At 38.4% G+C, this 19,855-nt stretch overlaps 1 protein-coding gene across 2 annotated transcripts in view; it reads left to right on the plus strand.

Annotated features, from left to right (window-relative positions):
* Window positions 1-19,855, plus strand: part of HMCN1 (hemicentin 1) — a 374,104-nt gene that overhangs the window by 197,147 nt on the left and 157,102 nt on the right. For both annotated transcript variants that reach the window (XM_023754745.1, XM_006089863.3), the window contains exons 16-25: window positions 2,123-2,317; window positions 5,001-5,096; window positions 6,471-6,598; window positions 7,859-8,003; window positions 11,031-11,143; window positions 12,746-12,905; window positions 13,939-14,107; window positions 17,016-17,143; window positions 18,631-18,903; window positions 19,760-19,855. In XM_023754745.1, coding sequence (XP_023610513.1) covers window positions 2,123-2,317; window positions 5,001-5,096; window positions 6,471-6,598; window positions 7,859-8,003; window positions 11,031-11,143; window positions 12,746-12,905; window positions 13,939-14,107; window positions 17,016-17,143; window positions 18,631-18,903; window positions 19,760-19,855 — 1,503 coding nt within the window. The remainder of the gene's footprint in view (window positions 1-2,122; window positions 2,318-5,000; window positions 5,097-6,470; window positions 6,599-7,858; window positions 8,004-11,030; window positions 11,144-12,745; window positions 12,906-13,938; window positions 14,108-17,015; window positions 17,144-18,630; window positions 18,904-19,759) is intronic.

Genomic DNA, 19,855 nt, shown 5'->3' on the forward strand with positions numbered 1-19,855 from the left:
TCAGCGTGGCTCAGTGGTTGAGAGTTGATCCATGAAGCAGAAGGTCAAGGTTCCATTCCTGGTCAGACCTTGACCTTCTGGTTCAAGCTTGGGTTGTGGAATCGATCCCTAGTAAGGGGCATGCAGGAAGCAACAGATCAATGATTCATTCTCATCATTGATGTTTCTATCTCTCCCTCTCCCTTCCTCTCTTAAATCAATTTAAAAAACCATATTAAAAAAATTTAAACAGATACACTGCTGCTAATTTTTAAAAACACATTACTCAACTGTGGTATTTAACTTAATTTTATTTTCTTTAGGTTCTGTGAACAAATAGGGTTTCTGAAATTGTCATTTTTCTTGAGAAATGCAAGTTAAAATGCACTGGATCAAGGTTGTTACTATCATATACACATACGCAAACACACAATTCTTGTTAAAGTGTTTTAATATTGATTGAATCAGTCACAAAGATCTGGCGGCCATATATAATGCACATAGTTCTGTGTTAGTTGCTAGGAAAGATACAAATAGGGTTGCAAAAATAAACCCTGAAGGGGAAATCAAACGTATAGTCTAATAAAAGGATGAATATGGCCATTGCCATGAGTGGTACAGAATGAGTTCTCTGAAACCTCCAGAGGGAAGAATTATATTCATTTGGATGGTAAGAGATGGCACTGAGGAGGGGCCTTTTGGACTGGATTAAAGAACTGTCAATATTTCAAGAGCCAAGATCAACGGCAGACATTGCATTTGAAAGGGATGGCAAGTAACACAGGCGCCCCTATGAGAAAGGTCAGTCCTTGTTTGGAGAAGAGTGAAGAGTTCTGATTGTCCAGAGAATAGGATTTGTGTAGGAACCTAATGGGAGATGAGGCTGCAAATTTAGAGAAGGTTCTTTATCCCAGGCCAATAAAGAATTAGTGCTGCTCTGAAGACAAACATACATCCCAGTCTCAGACTTCCCTTTGGGAAGGAAAGAGGTGATGTGATCTCTGTACCTTTTTTATTTTAATTAGCCTGCTAAACAGCTTACTAGTAAGTATGAGCAGTTTTAAGAACCCTTAGAAAAGGAGAGGCCGATAACATGACAAAGAATTTCAACTCTGAAGTCGGATCAACCTGGTTTTCAATCCTAGCTCCAGTGTTCGACTCCATCTGACACTTAGCAAATTAACTGTCTGGGTCTCAGTTTCTTCATCTATAAATAAGAGTAATAAGAGTACCAAGCTCATATATCGTGAAGATTAAATGAGATAATTAATGGAAATCACTCAACACCCATCCCTGGCTCTGTAAGTGAAAGTTGTAATTCCTAATAATATTTAACCTTGACATTATAAAGGAGAGGTACCTCTTAGAGTCCTACATGATCAGGTTTCATGAATTACCTCTAATAGTATCACAGTATTGTATATATTTCTCCTTGCCTGATGTTTCAAACATCATTGCTCATAGTTCTGGAGGACATACTGAGAGCCTCATCTATTCGGGCTTAGCATCCTTACTATATTACATTCTGGTGTTTTCCAAGGTGTGCCTGACATATTTCCAATTCTCCCTTCAGGCTTATGTGGTTACCTGAGTTACGTAGATAATTATAGCCTTCTTATGTATACTTTTATAATTTCTGAGTCATCTCTTAACTCTTAAATTTTAAGCACTCTTTACTTTATCAAATACTATGATCTGTTACTTTAATTTGTATTTTAATTCTCAAGCTTAAATGTCTTTAACCCAAAAATGTGAAAAAAAATAGTTGAAAAGAAAGAATGTGACAGAATGGATATGATTTGGGATTAAATACTGTTAGCTTGTTATATAATGATCTGTTGAAGAATGAACTCTGCTATAAATTAAGTTCACTAAAAGGAGTAAGAAATAATTTTGACTTAAATTCTCACTCTTCATCATCACTTTAAATAGGTAGTTGAAGTTCTTGGGGCCTTTTCATTTATAGAGGAAAAAGAAACATCTGCTAGTTCAATAGCAGACAGAAATATTAAAATGGTAACTTCATAACTTATGAACAGTGGTTTGATTCACATTCACTGTGTTGACAGTTTAATAATTAAATTTATATTTAATGTGCCTGTGTACTATCCCAATGACCTTTGTTGTTCTAAATATCTTCTAGCACCTCCAGTTTTCATACAAGAACCGGCTGACGTGTCTATGGAAATCGGTTCAAATGTGACTTTACCTTGCTATGTCCAGGGCTATCCAGAACCAAAGGTTAAGTGGCGAAGGTTAGACAACATGCCGATCTTCTCAAGACCCTTTTCAGTGAGTTCCATCAGCCAACTAAGAACAGGAGCTCTCTTTATTTCAAGTAGGTTAAAGGAAATATATTTTTATTCAAGTATGTACATATAGATTATATATTCATGTTCTATGCATAGGTGTTGCTAAGTTTAAAATAGTGAATTAATCTTGCCAACCCAATGGTGTTGGTTGCATTTTACTTTAAACTAGTATTGGACTCTTATATTTGGGAATTGTCATAAAGGAATTATATTATTTAAATGTATGTCATATCAGAAAGGCTCAAGAAGCAATCTGACTTCCACATAACTCGTTGTTCCCTATTGCAAATAGAGCCACCTGGGTCTCTGGGTGGATAAGGGTTCACATTTTATTGACTCCTGGAGCAGCTATTGTAGAGAAAGGTAAAATATTACTGGTAGTTAGTGAATGTTAATTATTTTGGCCAAAAAAATACATAACCACATGCATAGGGATCCTATATCCTATGGAAACTTCTTGATTAAAAGCTATATCTACCTGGAGCAAAAGATTAAAATGTCAAATACTTCAACATGCAAAAGACCTATCTGTAAACTATTAAGCATTCTGATATTTATAAACACTGTGTACTTTCTAAAATAGACTATTTGGATAGTGGTCCCACAGGAGTAACAACATTTAGATGATCAAATGGTTTTTTAAAAAGTAATTACATGTTTTGAGTATTTTGTATCAAGCCTCCAATAATTGATTTCCAGGGTTACTACCAATATTAAATGTACATTAGCCACTTGAACTTTCAAATACAAGTACAACTGTCTAATTACAAGTGCTTAAGTGTTCTCTGTACTAGGCTCTGTGGTGAAGACAAACATCAAATATAGGGTCCCTAACCCAGGCATTTTACAATCCACCATCTGAGTGGATGGCCACGGAAGTGCCTACCGAGAGATGCGCACTGGGTTGGGTCACATTGTGCAGGACCTGAAATGTGCAGGTGAAAAAATGCCTTTAATGAGATTGAAAAGAGAGCTCCCCCCCTACCCCCCCCCGCCCCGATCTTCATAGGCAAGAAAATGCTGTTTCAGAAAAACTCCTCTGCAGGATAGGAGGAGAGATGAGAGAGAGGGATGAGGCTCACATAGTGATGCAGGTAGGGTGATGGTGGGATGAGAGGCAGTCCAGAGGGAAACAAATTAGACCTGTAAACAAGTCAATTAGAGGAGGTGAAAGAACAGGGAGAATAAAAGAGGGCAATGTATTGACCAATGAGTTCCCAGTTGTCCAAATTAAATCATCGGGCAGGAAACTAGTGATTAGAAACTTAGTTCTCAGTAGTATGTGGTACTTCTGTACAAATTAGTCCAAGACTTGATAATATAAAAAATACCGTGCTTAGGAGCAATGTGTGCTTTATTAACCAGCGATTTGCTGTATTGTCCTTTGCAAATGAAGGTTTGCTGTTGTTGAGTATGGGCATGGCCTGAGTTTCCCAAATGCTGTTCTGTAGTCAATATGCTTCTGGTTAACAGAGGAATAGGATTGTTGTCACTGTTCTTTACTTGAGAGGTGGTGGAGCTATTAATAATGGAAAGCTACCTTGTTCTCTGTCAAAACCTTATCAATTGATTAAGCTGTGCTTATTTCATTCGTGATCCTTGCAAAGATGACAATCATTCCCCCTACTTAAAATCTTCTCTTGCCTCCCCTACTGCTCACAAGACAAAACCACACTCTTTATAAGGCACCAACTACCTCTTCAGGTTCAGTCTCCTGACTGTATCCACACAACCTATAACCCCCCAAAACCCTTCTAATTAAAAATCTTTTGTAATATCCCTTTCATTATCCTGAAAAATTCCATATATTTGATCTCTCCTACATTATAAAAATAATTTTAATATCCAAAATGTAGCACAAAGGAAAATAAAGGAAAGTAATTTTATTATAATGATAGGTATTTCAATTACTATGTGAATATGCTGGTAACATTTATACCATATGCATACACATTTATGTACATCACCATGAATTTGACAGCTTAAATGTAGACTGATACAGGAGTATGGGGTTGATGACTCAGCAACTCCAAACTGGTGAAGTGATTTCTTCAAACGGAGGGTAATTCTTGCTAAAGTACCTTCTTCCTCCTACTTACCCAGAATTAGGTTGTAGGCTTAGGCTATAATTATAAACAAAGTCTTCAAATCCATGAGTTTCCTGTTGGACCCTCAGAAGTCTTGCTGAACTTGGGATAATTATTCCTTTTGTGAATCTACTCCATGCATTAGCTCCCTTGTGTTTGACCACTAAATGCCAACCGACTCCTTTATTCATTGGGCCGACTAAAGAAATCTCTCCTGCAACCTCCAGACTGCCATCAGGGAGGTGGTGCAGCTTCCCATTCTTTGAATAGACCTTAATTTTTTAAGTCGTGTTTTTGCCTTTGCAGCCCATTGAGTTTGGACTGCCCTCCCTCTACTCTACCTGCTGTTTAAGGTCCAACTCTGTTAAGCCTTCCTTAACGCGTCCCCCTTGCCATCATCAGTCACTCCCCTCTCCGCTCCCACAGCCCGTTTGGAACTCATATTACAGCATGTATCACGCTGTTGTGTGAGTGTTGGCTGCTGTGTATGCCTCCTCCCCTAGAATGGGAACTACCAGAAGGCAGTAGCATATTATCCACCCACAGCTCTCAGCACTGTGCCTAGCACATAACTGATGCTCCAGGGATGGTGTCGAATGAGTAAATGATCTCTTATTTTTAGACTTATGGGCAAGTGATAAAGGAACCTACATCTGTGAAGCTGAAAACCACTTTGGAAAGATCCAGTCCCAGACAACAATAACAGTGACAGGACTCGGTAAGATCCATTAACTGCTTAGACACCACACTCTTCCGAACCATCAGATTTCATTTGCTACATCATCTCTTGCCTGTACCACTTTTATATTTTAGAGAAACAGGTGAATATCTGATTACTAGATTAACCTTCCTTCCCCCACTGTATTTCATATTTCATAAGATGTTAGAACTGAAAAGAGTTTTAGTGATCATCTGCTCCAAGCTCCTCATCTTTCATGTGAAGAAATGAAGGTCAATCTCAAGAAATTGATTTAAGTCTAAATATAAACACACATACACATGCACACACATATGAGAGTAGTGGTGTTCTATTTGTTTACCTTTTGCAGATTTATTATTTTAGCTCACATGGAGTTATTTTTGTGTATGATATAAAGTAAGAATATAATATAGTAGATTTCTAAGTATTAAGACATGTGTTTCAATTTCTTTTATTGAATATTCTCTTCCCACTGATTAAAATGTCCATTTGGTCACATGCTGAATTTGTATCCCTACCTTTATTCCTTGGGACTCTATTGATGCACAAGTTCCACATTGTTTTCATTGTAGTTAGTGTGATTTTTAAATCTGTCAGAGCCTGCTCCTCATCCATACACTTTCATAAATTTTTCTTTGTGAATCTCCCTTTATTCATCTACATGTACTTAAAATTTCCAAGTAGAATCTCTTATGGATTTTGCTTTGACTTATGTCAGATTTACTCATTGATTTCTAGAAAAGGACGTCTTTACAATACTTTACAATACTTCTTTACCATGCCATCTCAGGGAGTCCCCTCATTTTATTTGATCTAGCAAATGACAGTCCCCTCGCCAATCTCATCCCTTTTCCAATAAGTTTTCACTTCTCCAATAAGTCCTCTTCACAGTTTTCAGAAGGAAATCTTATCTTTTGCGACAGCATGGATTGACCTGGAGAGTATTGTGCTAAGTGAAATGTCAGAAAGACACATGTCATGTGATTTCTCCTCTATGTGGAATCTAATGGACATACTAAACAAGCAAACAAAATAGAAACAGATTAGTATTTCCTGAAATTCCTCTTTTCTATTTATAAATGCTTTCAGCCACTCTCCATCTGTCTGTTGAATACTCTGCCAATTTCTTAGCTTGACCTTTCTGGCCTCCCATGCCATCAGTGTATTCTATTTTACTTTCTTACTTATACTAATACCTGTCCTCTTGCCATTCTCTTGGCTCAGAAGGGCCCTTTATCTCTATTTTCCAGTTCATACCCATTTACATGTTTAAATTTTTGTTCCTGACAAGTTATTTTTAAGATATCTTACTGAGTAGGCATATTGGCCTATAAAGAGTTTGTCTTCCTTTGGGTGACATAGTCCTTAGCGCCTGTGCTCTCTCTGACTCAGTTGCTCCACTCATTGGAATCAGCCCTTCAGTGACCAGTGTAATTGAAGGACAGCAGCTTACTTTGCCTTGTGCTCTATTGGCTGGGAATCCCATTCCAGAACGCCGGTGGATTAAGAATTCAGCCACGGTAAGAACATTTTAAACGCACGCACTCACCTTCTAAGTAAGAGGCAATGTAGTCTAACCATTGCAATTTCAATTTGATAAACATGCTAAAAATATATATATATTGTAAGTGCACCAAAACTTTTCTTCAGTATTAACATGTTTATGTAATTCATATGACTTTGGAATTAGTAAGATGGAGAAATAGTAAATAGTGTAATTTTTATAATTTTGCATTGAATTTAATAAAATACATTCTTTTCAGAATTTGTAAAAACTGAAACAAGTATGAAGTTATTTTCATATACTTCTTTGCAAGACAATGAAGTGTTAATATTCTCATAAAATTCTTCCATTTTAGATATTAATCTTTATTATTAACTTTAAATGTTGTGTCTTTTATTATGAACTATTTCAAGGTGGGAATCTATTTTGTGTCATTGTCTTTTAGGGTACACCTTTTAATTATGAAAGGATGTGGAAGTTTTTCTCATTTCTGTGGATTTCTTCTGTAACATGTATCTATGGCAATACACTTCCACCTAGTTCATAGCATTTTCCTTCCATTTTCAGAGCAGTTAGACTCACTCTCTTCTTGAAGTACCAATAAGAAGTGAATTGAGTCCACGGACTAGGTTTATATTTGCATACAAACCTGAGAAAATGAGTATATCTCAATCCATAAGAAATACCCTCATAACATAGGGTGATACTGTTTGAGCACCAAGGTCTCCTGGGATGACGCAAAATGCATAAATGCTACAGAGGAAGTAGGGGACACTCTTCCTGTCTCATACATGGTCCTTTAATATTTGCAGCTGTCACTGAAAAAGGGTGGGTGTCGAGAGCAAGTGCCCACTGAATAAGTGCTATTGGCCGAAATAAAAATATCGAATGGCTTGCAAGTGATCATAAAGACTTCTTGCAAAAGAACAAGTTAATCCAAAAGTAAAAATACGAAGGAAATGTGGGTCCTGAGTAATAATAAAAATTACAGAAACAACAAACAAGCGGCATCCCTGCTTTTCCCCTCCTTTTTCCAGTGTGTGCACAGCCCTCACAGATGTTAGTTGGTATCATGTTTGGTGGCTTATCAGCATGACATACAATTGACACTACCCTTGGTAACATTTTTGCTCAGCGTTTTTCACTTAAGGATGTTAAAATATTTTGCTATTTTATAAGACATTTAATGACCCAGTTGAAAAAAAAGCAGATTCCATTTTGGCTTAGGCAACATTGCCTTTTTAATTAAAAATGGCTTTTTTTTTCTTTCTTTAAGTTGGTCCAAAATCCTTACATCACCGTACGCAGTGATGGGAGTCTCCATATTGAAAGAGTTCGCCTTCAGGATGGAGGTGAATATACTTGTGTGGCCAGTAACGTTGCTGGAACCATTAACAAGACCACCACTGTGGATGTGCATGGTAAGAGACACACCCTTTGTCCTTCTTTCCGAGCCACGGTCAAAGCTGGGTTCATATAGTTACTAATCAAAGAATTCTGTTCCTCTGGTTAAAACAAGTAGATCTCTTTCCTGATTGTCATTGTTAATAAAGAAGCTTTATGTGTTGAATAATATTTACATGGTTCAGGCTGTTTCCAGATGATCCTTTCCTATATGCACAGAAAGGCATTATTGAGATTCGCCTAGCTGAGTCTGGCATGGGCTTTTGAAAGAGGGTTCTTAATTGATAAAAGTGAACTCAGTTCTAAAAGAGTTATGTTTAAAAATACATTTTAATTTCAGGCAAGCTGAATTTATCATGCTATCTAAATCGCCTTTTCTTTTTGGATTGTGAAACATGGATGTCCTTACTAATGACTCCTTTGTGTGTTAGCTAGAAATGACCTCAGCTTTTCTAAAGGTCACCGATGTGCTCCAAACAATCTTTTATTTTTGCATTAAATAACAGTCACAAGTAAGAAAATCCAGAAGCTAGCTTTTTCCCTTCATGACTAACAGTTACCAAGTTTTTATATCTCGATAAATACGTGACAGCTTCATAGTTTAAGATACTATCCTAACTTTTTTTTTTGTCTATTCCCTTTAAAGACTTTGCAACATTGCTTTTTGTAAAGTGTGGTATTACAAAAGAGTTCTGTGTACACAGATGAAAGTATCACAGAACATTTATTTTAAGTGGATAATTCAGTCTTTTTTTCAGGACATAAGTTGGAGAATGCAGTAATTTCCAAATTTTGCTTGGTCTATTGAAATTTTCAGTGGATGCAGACCATCTTCTTTTAAAATGATCATCTTTTTAAACATTTTTTAAAATTTATTTAATTACAGTTGACAATATTATATTAATTTCAGGTATACAGCAATGGTTAGACATTTATAGAGCATCTTTTTAAAAATATCTGTTTCTCATTGAAAATAGCCCCTTCTACCGTCTCAATTTTTGACCAATTTTCACAAATATCATATGAGTTATTCTTGAAGAAATATTATTTTGAAGAAATACTAATATAACACTAAATTAGTTATGGTCTAAATAAACATATATATGGAGAGAGAAAGAGAGAATTGGATATAGTTGTGTTGAACTGTTTTCAAAGATCAGTTCACATATTTCCTGGAGAGTGTTTATGGACTGGTTTGAGAATCCAGCGTAGAAGTACATTCATGTCATCTCCCTTTGGCTTCTATCAACTGCCTAGAATATGGTGTTGAGAAGGATTCTGAGGCACATTTTCACTTGGACACAATTAGTTGTGATGTCTGAAAAGATCAGAGGAATGGGAAGAAGACATAAACCAATGATATAGTTTATCCTGATGCAATAAATTTTAACAAGTAAAAGGTTAAAATGTCATTTGGACATTATTTCATCCATATTAGTCCAAAATGAGTAACTGATTTAGTCAATAAGGTTAAAGAAACATCAGCCAGCCATTTGACTTTAACTCAACCAAGCATCCATTTAACCCACAGATTTGTCTTTGAGCTGGATGTGATACAAAGTCTCAGGTTCTGTATTTATGTTAAAAAGCATTGCCACTCTTTCATCACTTTTAAGAATCGTCACTAAAGACTCTCAATCAGTTCTTAAAAGAATGAGTTAATGGATGTAAATATAAATGCAAATTAAAACGAGAAATAAACCATTTACTTGTCATGTTGATTTACATAGATTGACAATCTGGAAAGAAACAGCTCTTCCATACTCCGATGACATCAGATTTGAAAACATTGCCTAAATTTGCTACTTTCCTTCATAGCTGTCAAACTCAATATGGATTTAAGAATATGGCTTATTCCATGTGGCCACAAAATGACAGCACGGTTGAAAGCTGACTAATCCATGATGATCCTGGAAATTCCATTTCTTGCTTTAGAGAGTAGCCTGACATTCTTGGGGATTTGCTGCCAATTCTTTAGGAATAAATTATCTAAAGAATAAACCCAGCCCTCGGAAAATATGAGTATGTAGCAAAGCTAATCTAAGCCTCCCAAGGAAGTTTTTGCACTAAGGTCTCTGGTATCTCTTGTTCTGATAAATTTCTGCTGCATGGTAGCTGTGATAATTCTAGAAAATTTTGACTTAAAGACAGACACAGTGAGGGTTTGAGCTCTAGTCTCATCTTTCCATGGGAAGGAAAGCAAATGCCTGGTATTGTTGATTTTTTATTGTGTTTCTTACACCAGGTTGGGAACTTCTATGTATGCAAGATTTTTAAATCCAATTCATCACTTTAAGGACATTGATTATCGATAGCTTTTATATGCAAGTTGGTTATAATTAATGGAGATATACACAGCATGGGATGATGGGCATGCTTCCTTTTCCTTTTGCTTCTACTCATATAATGTTAATTCTTCAGTTGTCTACTAAAGTCAAAATATGTTATTCTTAAAAACATTGACTTAGAATCCTTTATTTTAGTCTTTTAAATGTAAACTCCTAAGCCTTTCAAATTTTACTGTTGAATTCCTTTTTAAGAAAATCCCCTTTTTCCAGGTTAAATGTAGTAGCTTGCTCAATGGTTCTTGGGTGTAGACAGATATTTAATGTGTGTGGTGTCTAAAGAGCCTATTTCTCCTGAGATAGGCTTATGTCAGCTCACTGCAGCTTAATGAGTGATAGAGAATGATGAAAGATAGGTGCTCAGTGTGCAATGCTTAGGATGTAATTTTATCTTGAGTTTCCATGGGGGCAAAAAGGTTTTCCTCAGTCCTCTCTTACATTTGTTAGAAAAGTCAACCTATTACACGTAAGTCATTCCTTGATTTTAAACTTTTATTAAACGCTTCAGATCATAACTATTGTACTTGCTTTTTTTTATTACACTCCCTTACAAATTACCCTATGTTTCTATCAGAAAAATGTTGAGTCTTTGCTAATTTTTACAAATAGTCAGGAAATCCTAAAAATGTTCAACTTTAAAGCAATAGCACTAAATGAGAGGACAGATGCTCAGATTCTGAATATTGCTTCCTTTTTCAGTCCTGCCAACCATTCAGCACGGGCAGCAGATACTCAGTACAATTGAAGGCATCCCAGTAACTCTACCCTGCAAAGCCAGTGGCATTCCCAAACCATCTATCACCTGGTCCAAGGTAAATGGCACACTGAGTGATGTGTGTTCATGTTATGAGCTCTAACAATATTATTAGTCACCCATGCAACTTGTGACTGTACCATAAAACCTTACAAAAAGGGAAATCTATGCAGTCATACCACTTGGAAGGGACCGTAAAATGTTCTTATCACACTCACCTACCTGATGTTTGAATGGTATTCACAACAGGACAGGGAACACGAATAGAGCACTGTCTGCATGCCCTGGAACTTTCTAAGCACCTTCCATGGGTCTCATTTTATCCCTTGCCACTTCCCCTAAGCCCTTTTGATTTCAGCGCATCTCTGTGGACAGCTCCGTGCACTCCGCTATGGTCACGTGTCATGCAGTTTGGACTCAGGACTTTCTCCAAGGCCACTCAACCTGCTGAGAGGTGTCCAGGAAGTGCAGTGGGAATAACTCCTGTTGGGGGCAGGTGTCCTACATAAATACCTCACTTCTCATCCATCAGAAGAGTCTCTCTGAAATGCATCCCCCAGTTTCTTGGAGGGTCCCCAGCACAGTGAAGCTTCTCAGCCCAGCCAGAGCGGAAACAGATCAGGGAAGTCCTTTGTTAGCTTTCCATCCTTCTGTGCTTCACTCAAGCCCTACGTCCCAAGTAACCTTGCTGCCTCCAAATCTTTGTCCCAGACTCTGCTCTTCCGGGAAGACACATATACGAGCCCATTTAGTCCCCCTCTATATCCCTGTCCTGAAGTTGTACGGCTTTTACTTGTGTTCTTGCAGTGAGGAAAAGCTCATTTACTGAGGATGTCCTTCCTATCTTTGAACAGCCATGAAGATGGCATATTTTCTGTAAATTAATTTTAACTGGGCAGATAGAAAGTAATATAAAATGATGGCATAATAATGAAATGTGGCGTTTGTATAATTACTATTACACCAAAGTACTTTGTCATACCATCTAATGTTTTATGTCTAAAAAAAAAACACACCTCTGAAATACAGAGGAGTTGGTGTTGACCTCAGTAAAAAAAAAAAAGTTGATTTCTGCATTTGGATGCAAACGTACAACAGTGAAGCTGATCCCAAGTCTGCTACCGAGTAGAAGGTTAGGGCACCTTTTAGGAAAATGTAAAATGGAAATCTTCTTTCCAGGCTGGCCTTTGTGCTGAGACCAAGCCCAGAGGTTCAGCATGTGGGTTCCTGAGACTGACTGCTGGGGTTCCAAGCCAGCCCTCCCAGGGACTGACTGTGACTCCACACTGCCCCCTAGCTGTAAAGTGGGGGGTTGTGATAGTTCCTATTCCTAAGGCTGTTTTGAGACCGAAAATAGTTAATTGATGAGAAGTGCTCAAAACTGTGCCTGGCTTAGCATGGGCACTGTCCCTTCCCTTACTGTCAGCATCATCCCTCCATTGTTCAGTCGCTTTGGAATGAAAGGGGCATAGTTTGATATGAAGAACTACCACCTTTGCTTTATTTGTTTAATCTTTCTTGCAAATAACTTCCTTCAAATCAGCGTGTGTTTTTTAATCTTGTGTTTTCCCCCCCTTGGAGAATTTTTGTCTTCCTCTTCCAGACATGAAGTCACTCTTTATTATCTTAAAAACACTTTGCTCTGGGTTGTGTTTTGCAGAAAGGCGAGCTGATTTCCACCAGCAATGCTAAGTTTTCCGCGGGGGCTGATGGGAGTTTGTATGTGGTGTCACCTGGGGGCGAGGAGAGTGGGGAGTATGTCTGCACCGCCACCAATGCTGCTGGCTACGCCAAAAGGAAAGTGCAGCTGACCGTCTACGGTGAGAGCTCGAGGAGGAATGTCTCTCTCCCATGCTGTCTCTGTGCCAAAACTCACATCTCTCCCAGATAATGTTATCAGAAGGCTATGCCCTAAAGTGAACTATTCCCCCAGGTTTATATTTCTTTTCTTTTAAATATTTTTTATTGATTTCAGGGAAGAAGGGAGAGGGAGAGAGAGAAACATCGATGATGAGAGAGAATCCTTGATTGGCTGCCTCCTGCGTGCCCCACACTGAGGATCGAGCCCACAACTGGGGCATGTGTCCTGGCTGGGAATCGAATCAGGACCTCCTTGGTTCATAGGTCGGTGCTCAACCACTGAGCCATGCCAGCCAGGCCCCCCAGGTTTATATTCCTTACTGCCAACCAACATCTCCCCTATTTAGATTCTGACTTAAAGGGAGAGTAATTGCATGGCCTTTTGGAAACATTTTGTGGTTTTGTCTTAAGGCAGTGGTCGGCAAGCTGCGGCTCGCGAGCCACATGCGGCTCTTTGGCCCCTTGAGTGTGGCTCTTCCACAAAATACCACGTGCGGGCGCTCACGTATAGTGCAATTGAAACTTCGTGGCCCATGCGCAGAAGTCGGTATTTTGTCACACTCAAGGGGCCAAAGAGCTGCATGTGGCTCGCGAGCCGCAGTTTGCCGGCCACTGTCTTAAGGAATATGCTCATGGCACCCAACCCTCTTCAGAAACACCAGTTCCTTAAAACTCCCGTGGAAGCCAAATTTCAGCTGTGACTTGGTTAGCGCTCCGCCTTCAGGGTTCCTTTTACAGATGGCAGACTCTGAGAGGGCATTTCAATTGGCCTCTCCATGGTCAAGGAAGAGCTAAAAAGGGAAACTTTCTAGTCATTTTCCTTTCAGCTCTGACAATCCATGCATTTCTGGAAAATTTTAGATATGCCCCCAAACCTTTGAAATAAGCAGTATCTTTTTATAAGTGATTTAAGAATATTTGCAGTCCACATTGTATTGCAAAGTGAATGTTTTCAATGTACTATTTCCCTTCCGAAACATGCATTTATTTTAGTAAGGCCCAGAGTGTTTGGAGATCAAAGAGGACTGTCCCACGATAAGCCTGTTGAGATCGCTGCCCTTGCCGGGGAAGAGGTGACCCTCCCCTGTGAAGTGAAGAGCTCGCCCCCACCCATAATCACCTGGGCCAAAGAAAGCCAGCTCATCTCGCCATTCTCTCCAAGGTAGGAGACCTGGGATGAATTGCAACCCACGGTAACAGTGTCTCAGGGTAGAGGGTTGTACCTAGTCCTCTTTTCAGTCGTTTCAAAAAACAACTTGCGTTTGAGGTGAGTCACATGTACATTTGAGCCTGTAGAAACTAGATACGCCTTCTAGATCATTCTTTAGTATCAGAAACGCTAACACTCAGCTATAACATAATTTTCCACAGGTGCCTCTGACAAGGTGGTTATTAAAACGGAGCCTATTTGTACAGAGATTCATGGTGGCACAAAGTGCATATTACACGTAGATTCCATGAATCCCACCAGAGAATAAAACACAATAGATACTCTGATGTCTAGGATTTGATTTTTATTGGATGGTTTTGTAAAAATCTTGTTGACTAAACCCTTGTACAAATAAAGGCCCACGGAGACAATATATTTGATAAGCCAAGTGACGTGGGAAGCAGAACGCCAGAGCCTTTAAGAGCACAACCTTTGTTCCGTGCAGATGTTAAATTTACCTCTGCCTCTTAAAGATTGCCTGCGACTTTTGGCAGTTTGTCCACTGGATCTCTGTGCCTCAGATTTCTTGTTTATAAAATGTGGATAATACTTCCCTGAAGGATTGTATAAGAGAATATATATTACACACTCCTTGTCTCTAGTTCTAAAAAGATGATAGCAATTACTATTTTAATTCAATATTATGCCAAAAGTTACTGGTGGTATAAGAATTATAGCCTTCAGCTATTGTCTGTTACACTTATTGATGCATAGTTATGAAGATATAAATTCATGCTACAGTAGATTCTCTTCCACTAATGAGAGAAAAGATAAGCAAGAAGTACTTTGCATAATTTTACTATTTGAAAAAAATGTTTGCTTTGAATAGTTTCTAATAAAAGAAATACTCTTATAGATAAAGTTGAAGTTTCATTGTTCCCCTCCTTAATCTCTTCTTTCTTCCCAGGGTAAGCACTGCCATAGACTTGGTGTGCATCCTACATATGCATAATATAGAATAGAGCAGGGGTCCTCAAACTTTTTAAACAGGGGGCCAGTTCACTGTCCCTCAGACCGTTGGAGGGCCGGACTATAGTTTAAAAAAAACTATGAACAAATTCCTATGCACACTGCACATATCTTATTTTGAAGTAAAAAAACAAAACGGGAACAAATACAATATTTGTATTTGCATGTGGCCCTCGGGCTGTAGTTTGAGGACCCCTGGAATAGAACAGTGACAGGCAGAGAGAAGGATAGATAGAGAGAGAGAGAGAGAGAGAGAGAGAGAGAGAGTTGTGAGAGAGAAATACTGATTGGTTGCCACCCACAAATGCCCTATCCAGGGATGTGACCCACAGCCTGGGTATGTGCCCTGACCAGGAATCAAACCTCCACCTTCTGGCGTTCAGGATGGCACTCACACTCCAACCACTGAGCAACTGTTTTAAATGTTGTTTTGAGTGTTTTTAATTTGCCATTGTAACATATTATATATTATTATATTAATAATATTATTATTTTAATGGTGACCCATTTTTATACATATAGATTTAGTTTATTCAACTTAACTAACATATATATGTATATATTCTACATTTTACATATACATTGCCCTATTTATGGACATGCATGTTCTTGTTTGCTTTCCATTTCTTTCTTTTTTTCTTTTTCTTTTTTCTTTTGATTTTACAAACAAGACTTTTCAGTGATTATCTTTTTATACGTCTCTCTATATACACATGCATGAGTTTCTTTTTATATATATATATATATTTTATTGATTTTTTACAGAGAGGAAGGGAGAGGGAGAGGGAGTTAGAAACATCGATGAGAGAGAAACATCGATCAGCTGCCTCCTGCACACTCCCCACTGGGGATGTGCCCGCAACCAAGGTACATGCCCTTGTCCGGAATCGAACCCAGGACTCTTGAGTCCGCAGGCCGACGCTCTATCCACTGAGCCAAACCGGTCAGGGCATGCATGAGTTTCTTTAAGACCTGTACCTAGCACTACAATTTCCAGTCAGAAGGAATTCCTGTTTTCAGCTTTGTAGACATTGCTGAATTGCTCTCCAAAGGGGTAGTACTGGTTAGCTCTCCCACCAATAGGATCTAGGTGTACCTGTTTCCACATTATAATCAATGAATGATGTTGACTGACTTACACATTTTTGCCAGTCAGATGGCTGTACAATGATATCTTGCCTCTGTCTTGGTTTCATGGGACTGGCTTCCAAGGAGCCCAGAATGCTTCCATTTGCTTGTTAGCCATTTGTGTTATCTAAGAATTGCCTCTTTAAACATCCTGCACATTTTTCGGTGACTTGCCTTTTTCTTGTTGAATGTGTAAATTGGGCCTTTGTTCTTAATAGCATTCCTTTGTTTATTGTCTCTGTTTTTTAGTACAATTAATAGAATAAAGTTTTTAGTGCAGTTAATATAATAAAGTTTTTATATGTGGGTGTGGTTCACCCAACTACATTATGGTTCTATAGGAGGAATATATTCAATATATATTCAAGAATTACACATGTACCTACTTTTGCCTTGATTTTAGCACACTAAAATTTTAAATAACTTTGTAGAAAAAGTATTCACAATATATCAATTTACTAAAATATACATTTGCTTTGTATACCTGCAGCTTGATAAACCAGAGATGTGCAGTTACTTGATGATTTCAGACCATTAGGTTAGGTTTAAAATAAAAATAAAACTGATTTTGTATTTGCAAGAGCATCATACAGACTACACAAGATAATTATGCACGTAAGCTGACTTTTAAGGTACATAAAAAGACATTATAGCTGGGAAAACAGTTTCAAAACCTGCTTGCAGAGTAGTAATTCCACAGTGCATAGGGGGCTATTTAAATTCTTGTGTTCTGTGGTCAACTATGTGGTTTCTTTCTTTTTAGACACACGTTCCTCCCTTCTGGCTCAATGAAGATCACAGAGGCCCGCGTTTCAGACAGTGGGATGTACCTCTGCGTGGCCACAAACATTGCTGGGAACGTGACTCAGTCTGTTAAATTAAGTGTTCACGGTGAGTTCTGAAATGAAGGCGTAGATATCGGTGTTCTGGCCTCAGGGAGCTCCATCTTCCTAGTTTCTTTGATAGATAACCTCCAAATTGTACATAGAGTAATTAGAGAAAATTCTTCTAAAATCTGAGGTGTGATTTTCTTTCATTGACTCTGAAAAGTATATCTTCCATCTGTAAACAACTCTCCTCTTTCCCTCAAATGAACAATATTAAATTTTTGGATCTCAATCGTATCAGATGTCTACAGTGACTTTTGACTATTTTTGTTGAATAGTAATTAAAATGTGTTCAGACTGGTGGCTTTTTGAAGTGAATGTGAGTTCTCAAGGAAAAATTTAATAGTAGTTAAATGGTCATTTTCACTATTCAAAGGGCTCAGCTTCCTAGATTTTTAAACTACTTTAAAACTAATTAGCCTGCTTTATTCCCTCAATTTATCATAGTCTGTTCAGTTATTCATTCAACCAATGCATACTTAGCGTGTACATAAGCCAAGCCAGGCCTTGTGTAGGTGCTGGGTATTCAAATAGAAGAAATTTTCTCAGATAGTATTGACTTGATTTCACTCCCAGATTAATTACTACAATAGTATCCTATTGGTCCTGGGATTTGAAATCCGATGAGAGTTCTCCATTTACTAGTCCTAGGGCACTAGGCATATTACCTTACCTCTCTTGTCTTTAGTTTTCTCCTTCATGAAATAATGGCAATAATATTATCAAACTTAAAGGATTCTTGTTAGTAACAACCTGTAGAAAGTCTTGGTTAAATATTAAGTTTAAAGGAAAGGACAGATGAGTGTTTTTTTAGGGGGATAAGGTATATAAGTCCTGATTATATCCTTATGAGTCTCTTTGATTCTATAGCGCATACTTCATGTATGTGGAACCCAATAATACATACCAGTGCTTTGGTAAGTAATCTCATTTAAATTTCTACAGGAGGGTAGGTAAAGAGAAATAATAGAGACTTTATCTTGACTTTCTTCTCTGAAATTAGCAGAGGCCTTTATGAGAACCTTGTCTTACTGTCTGGCTAAAGCTTCCACAAAGAGAACAAAAATTAAGAATGTTTAGAGAGAAATGCTTTTTGTTTTAGTCTCTTATATTATGGAAATTATCTCGATTGCCTTTTAATAGGGTTTTAAACCTCAAGTCATTTATAGATTAAAGGAAACCTAACATTTTTAAGTGCTTACTCTTCCTCAAGTTTCGAGCAAGGAGTTATACATGTATTATGTCCCATAGTCCTTGCAGGGGACTGGTGTGGGGGAGGCTATTTTGCCTGGTTTAGCAAACAAATAGGCCTCGGGAAACGGACCAACTGGCCCTAGAGCACAGAGTTAGTAAGTGGCCTGGGCCTGGGTCCACATCCCGGGGTTATTCCCGTTTGTCATCCTGCCTCTTGGTAAGGAGCTCTCACTCAAAGTGAGAAAAGGAAGGGGATTTTAAAAAATTGAATTATGGACGCTCACTTGTTGTTTCCAGTTCCTCCAAAGATACAGCGTGGCCCTAAACTTCTGAAAGTCCAAGTTGGCCAAAGAGCGGACATTCCATGCAATGCTCAGGGGACGCCTCTTCCTGTAATCACCTGGTTTAAAGGTGGAAGCGCCGTGCTGGTTGATGGAGTCCAGCATGTTAGCCATCCAGGTGGAATGTTAAGCATCAGCCAAGCCATGCTCTCAGATGCCGGAGCATACACATGTGTTGCTGCTAACATAGCAGGCAGCGATGAAACGGAGATAACACTCCACGTCCAAGGTGATTTGGGGCACAGGGAGATAGATGTATGGTGGGGGTTGGGAGTGGGAGAAAATGGCTATATATACACAATATATAGTCCTGGATAGTCTTGGATCACTTTCAGAAGATTTCTGTACAAGACTCTTTACTCAGCTTTGAAAGGAGAACCATCCTAGAAAGAAATGAAATCCTGCTATTACTAAACTGGCCTCCATATTTGTATGTTTACCTTTGAAAATGAAATTGCCATGAATGATATAGATGATGGCATCAATCCCAGATCACTGCCCCACTCACTGTCTCTGGTTTGGGAAAAATTTTGGGCAGAAAGTTGGTGTAGGATTTTGCCTGATAGTGGTACGGTGCGCTCAATATTGATCCCTAGGAAATCTAGTTCCACGGTTCGCTGTAATGATATTGGCCTTGTTTAGAGGGATTCCTTCAAGCTACAAATATTTATCTAGCTCCTACCAAGTGTCTGTCCTGTTTTTGGCAGTGAGGAGAAAGTCGTGACAAAGGCAAAGCACCTGCTTTTATGAGCTGTTCCACTGTGAATAGGCAGAGAGCAAGCAAACAAATAAATAAAAATATGGATCATATACTAATAAGTGCTGGGTGGAAAATTAGAATAGGGTGATGCTCCTAGCCATTGACTATGTTAGGTTGGATTGTTAGTTAGGACTCCTGTGAGGAGGTGATATTTAGGGTGAGAACTTATTGACTCTAAGGAACCAGCCATGTGGAAATCAGGGAGAAGAACATTCCTGGTCCGGGAGAATACCAATGCAAAGGCAAGAAGGAAAGATAAGTAGGTATCGAACTCAGCATGGTACTTTTGTCCAAGTCTGAGATAATACATTTATTTTTCTAATAGAACCACCTACACTGGAAGATCTGGAACCTCCATATAACACCCCATTCCAAGAAAGAGTGGCCAATCAGCGCATTGCATTCCCATGTCCTGCAAAAG

The sequence above is a fragment of the Myotis lucifugus genome, unplaced genomic scaffold (assembly GCF_000147115.1).
Source record: "Myotis lucifugus unplaced genomic scaffold, Myoluc2.0 scaffold_65, whole genome shotgun sequence".
Taxonomy (NCBI): Eukaryota; Metazoa; Chordata; class Mammalia; order Chiroptera; family Vespertilionidae; genus Myotis; species Myotis lucifugus.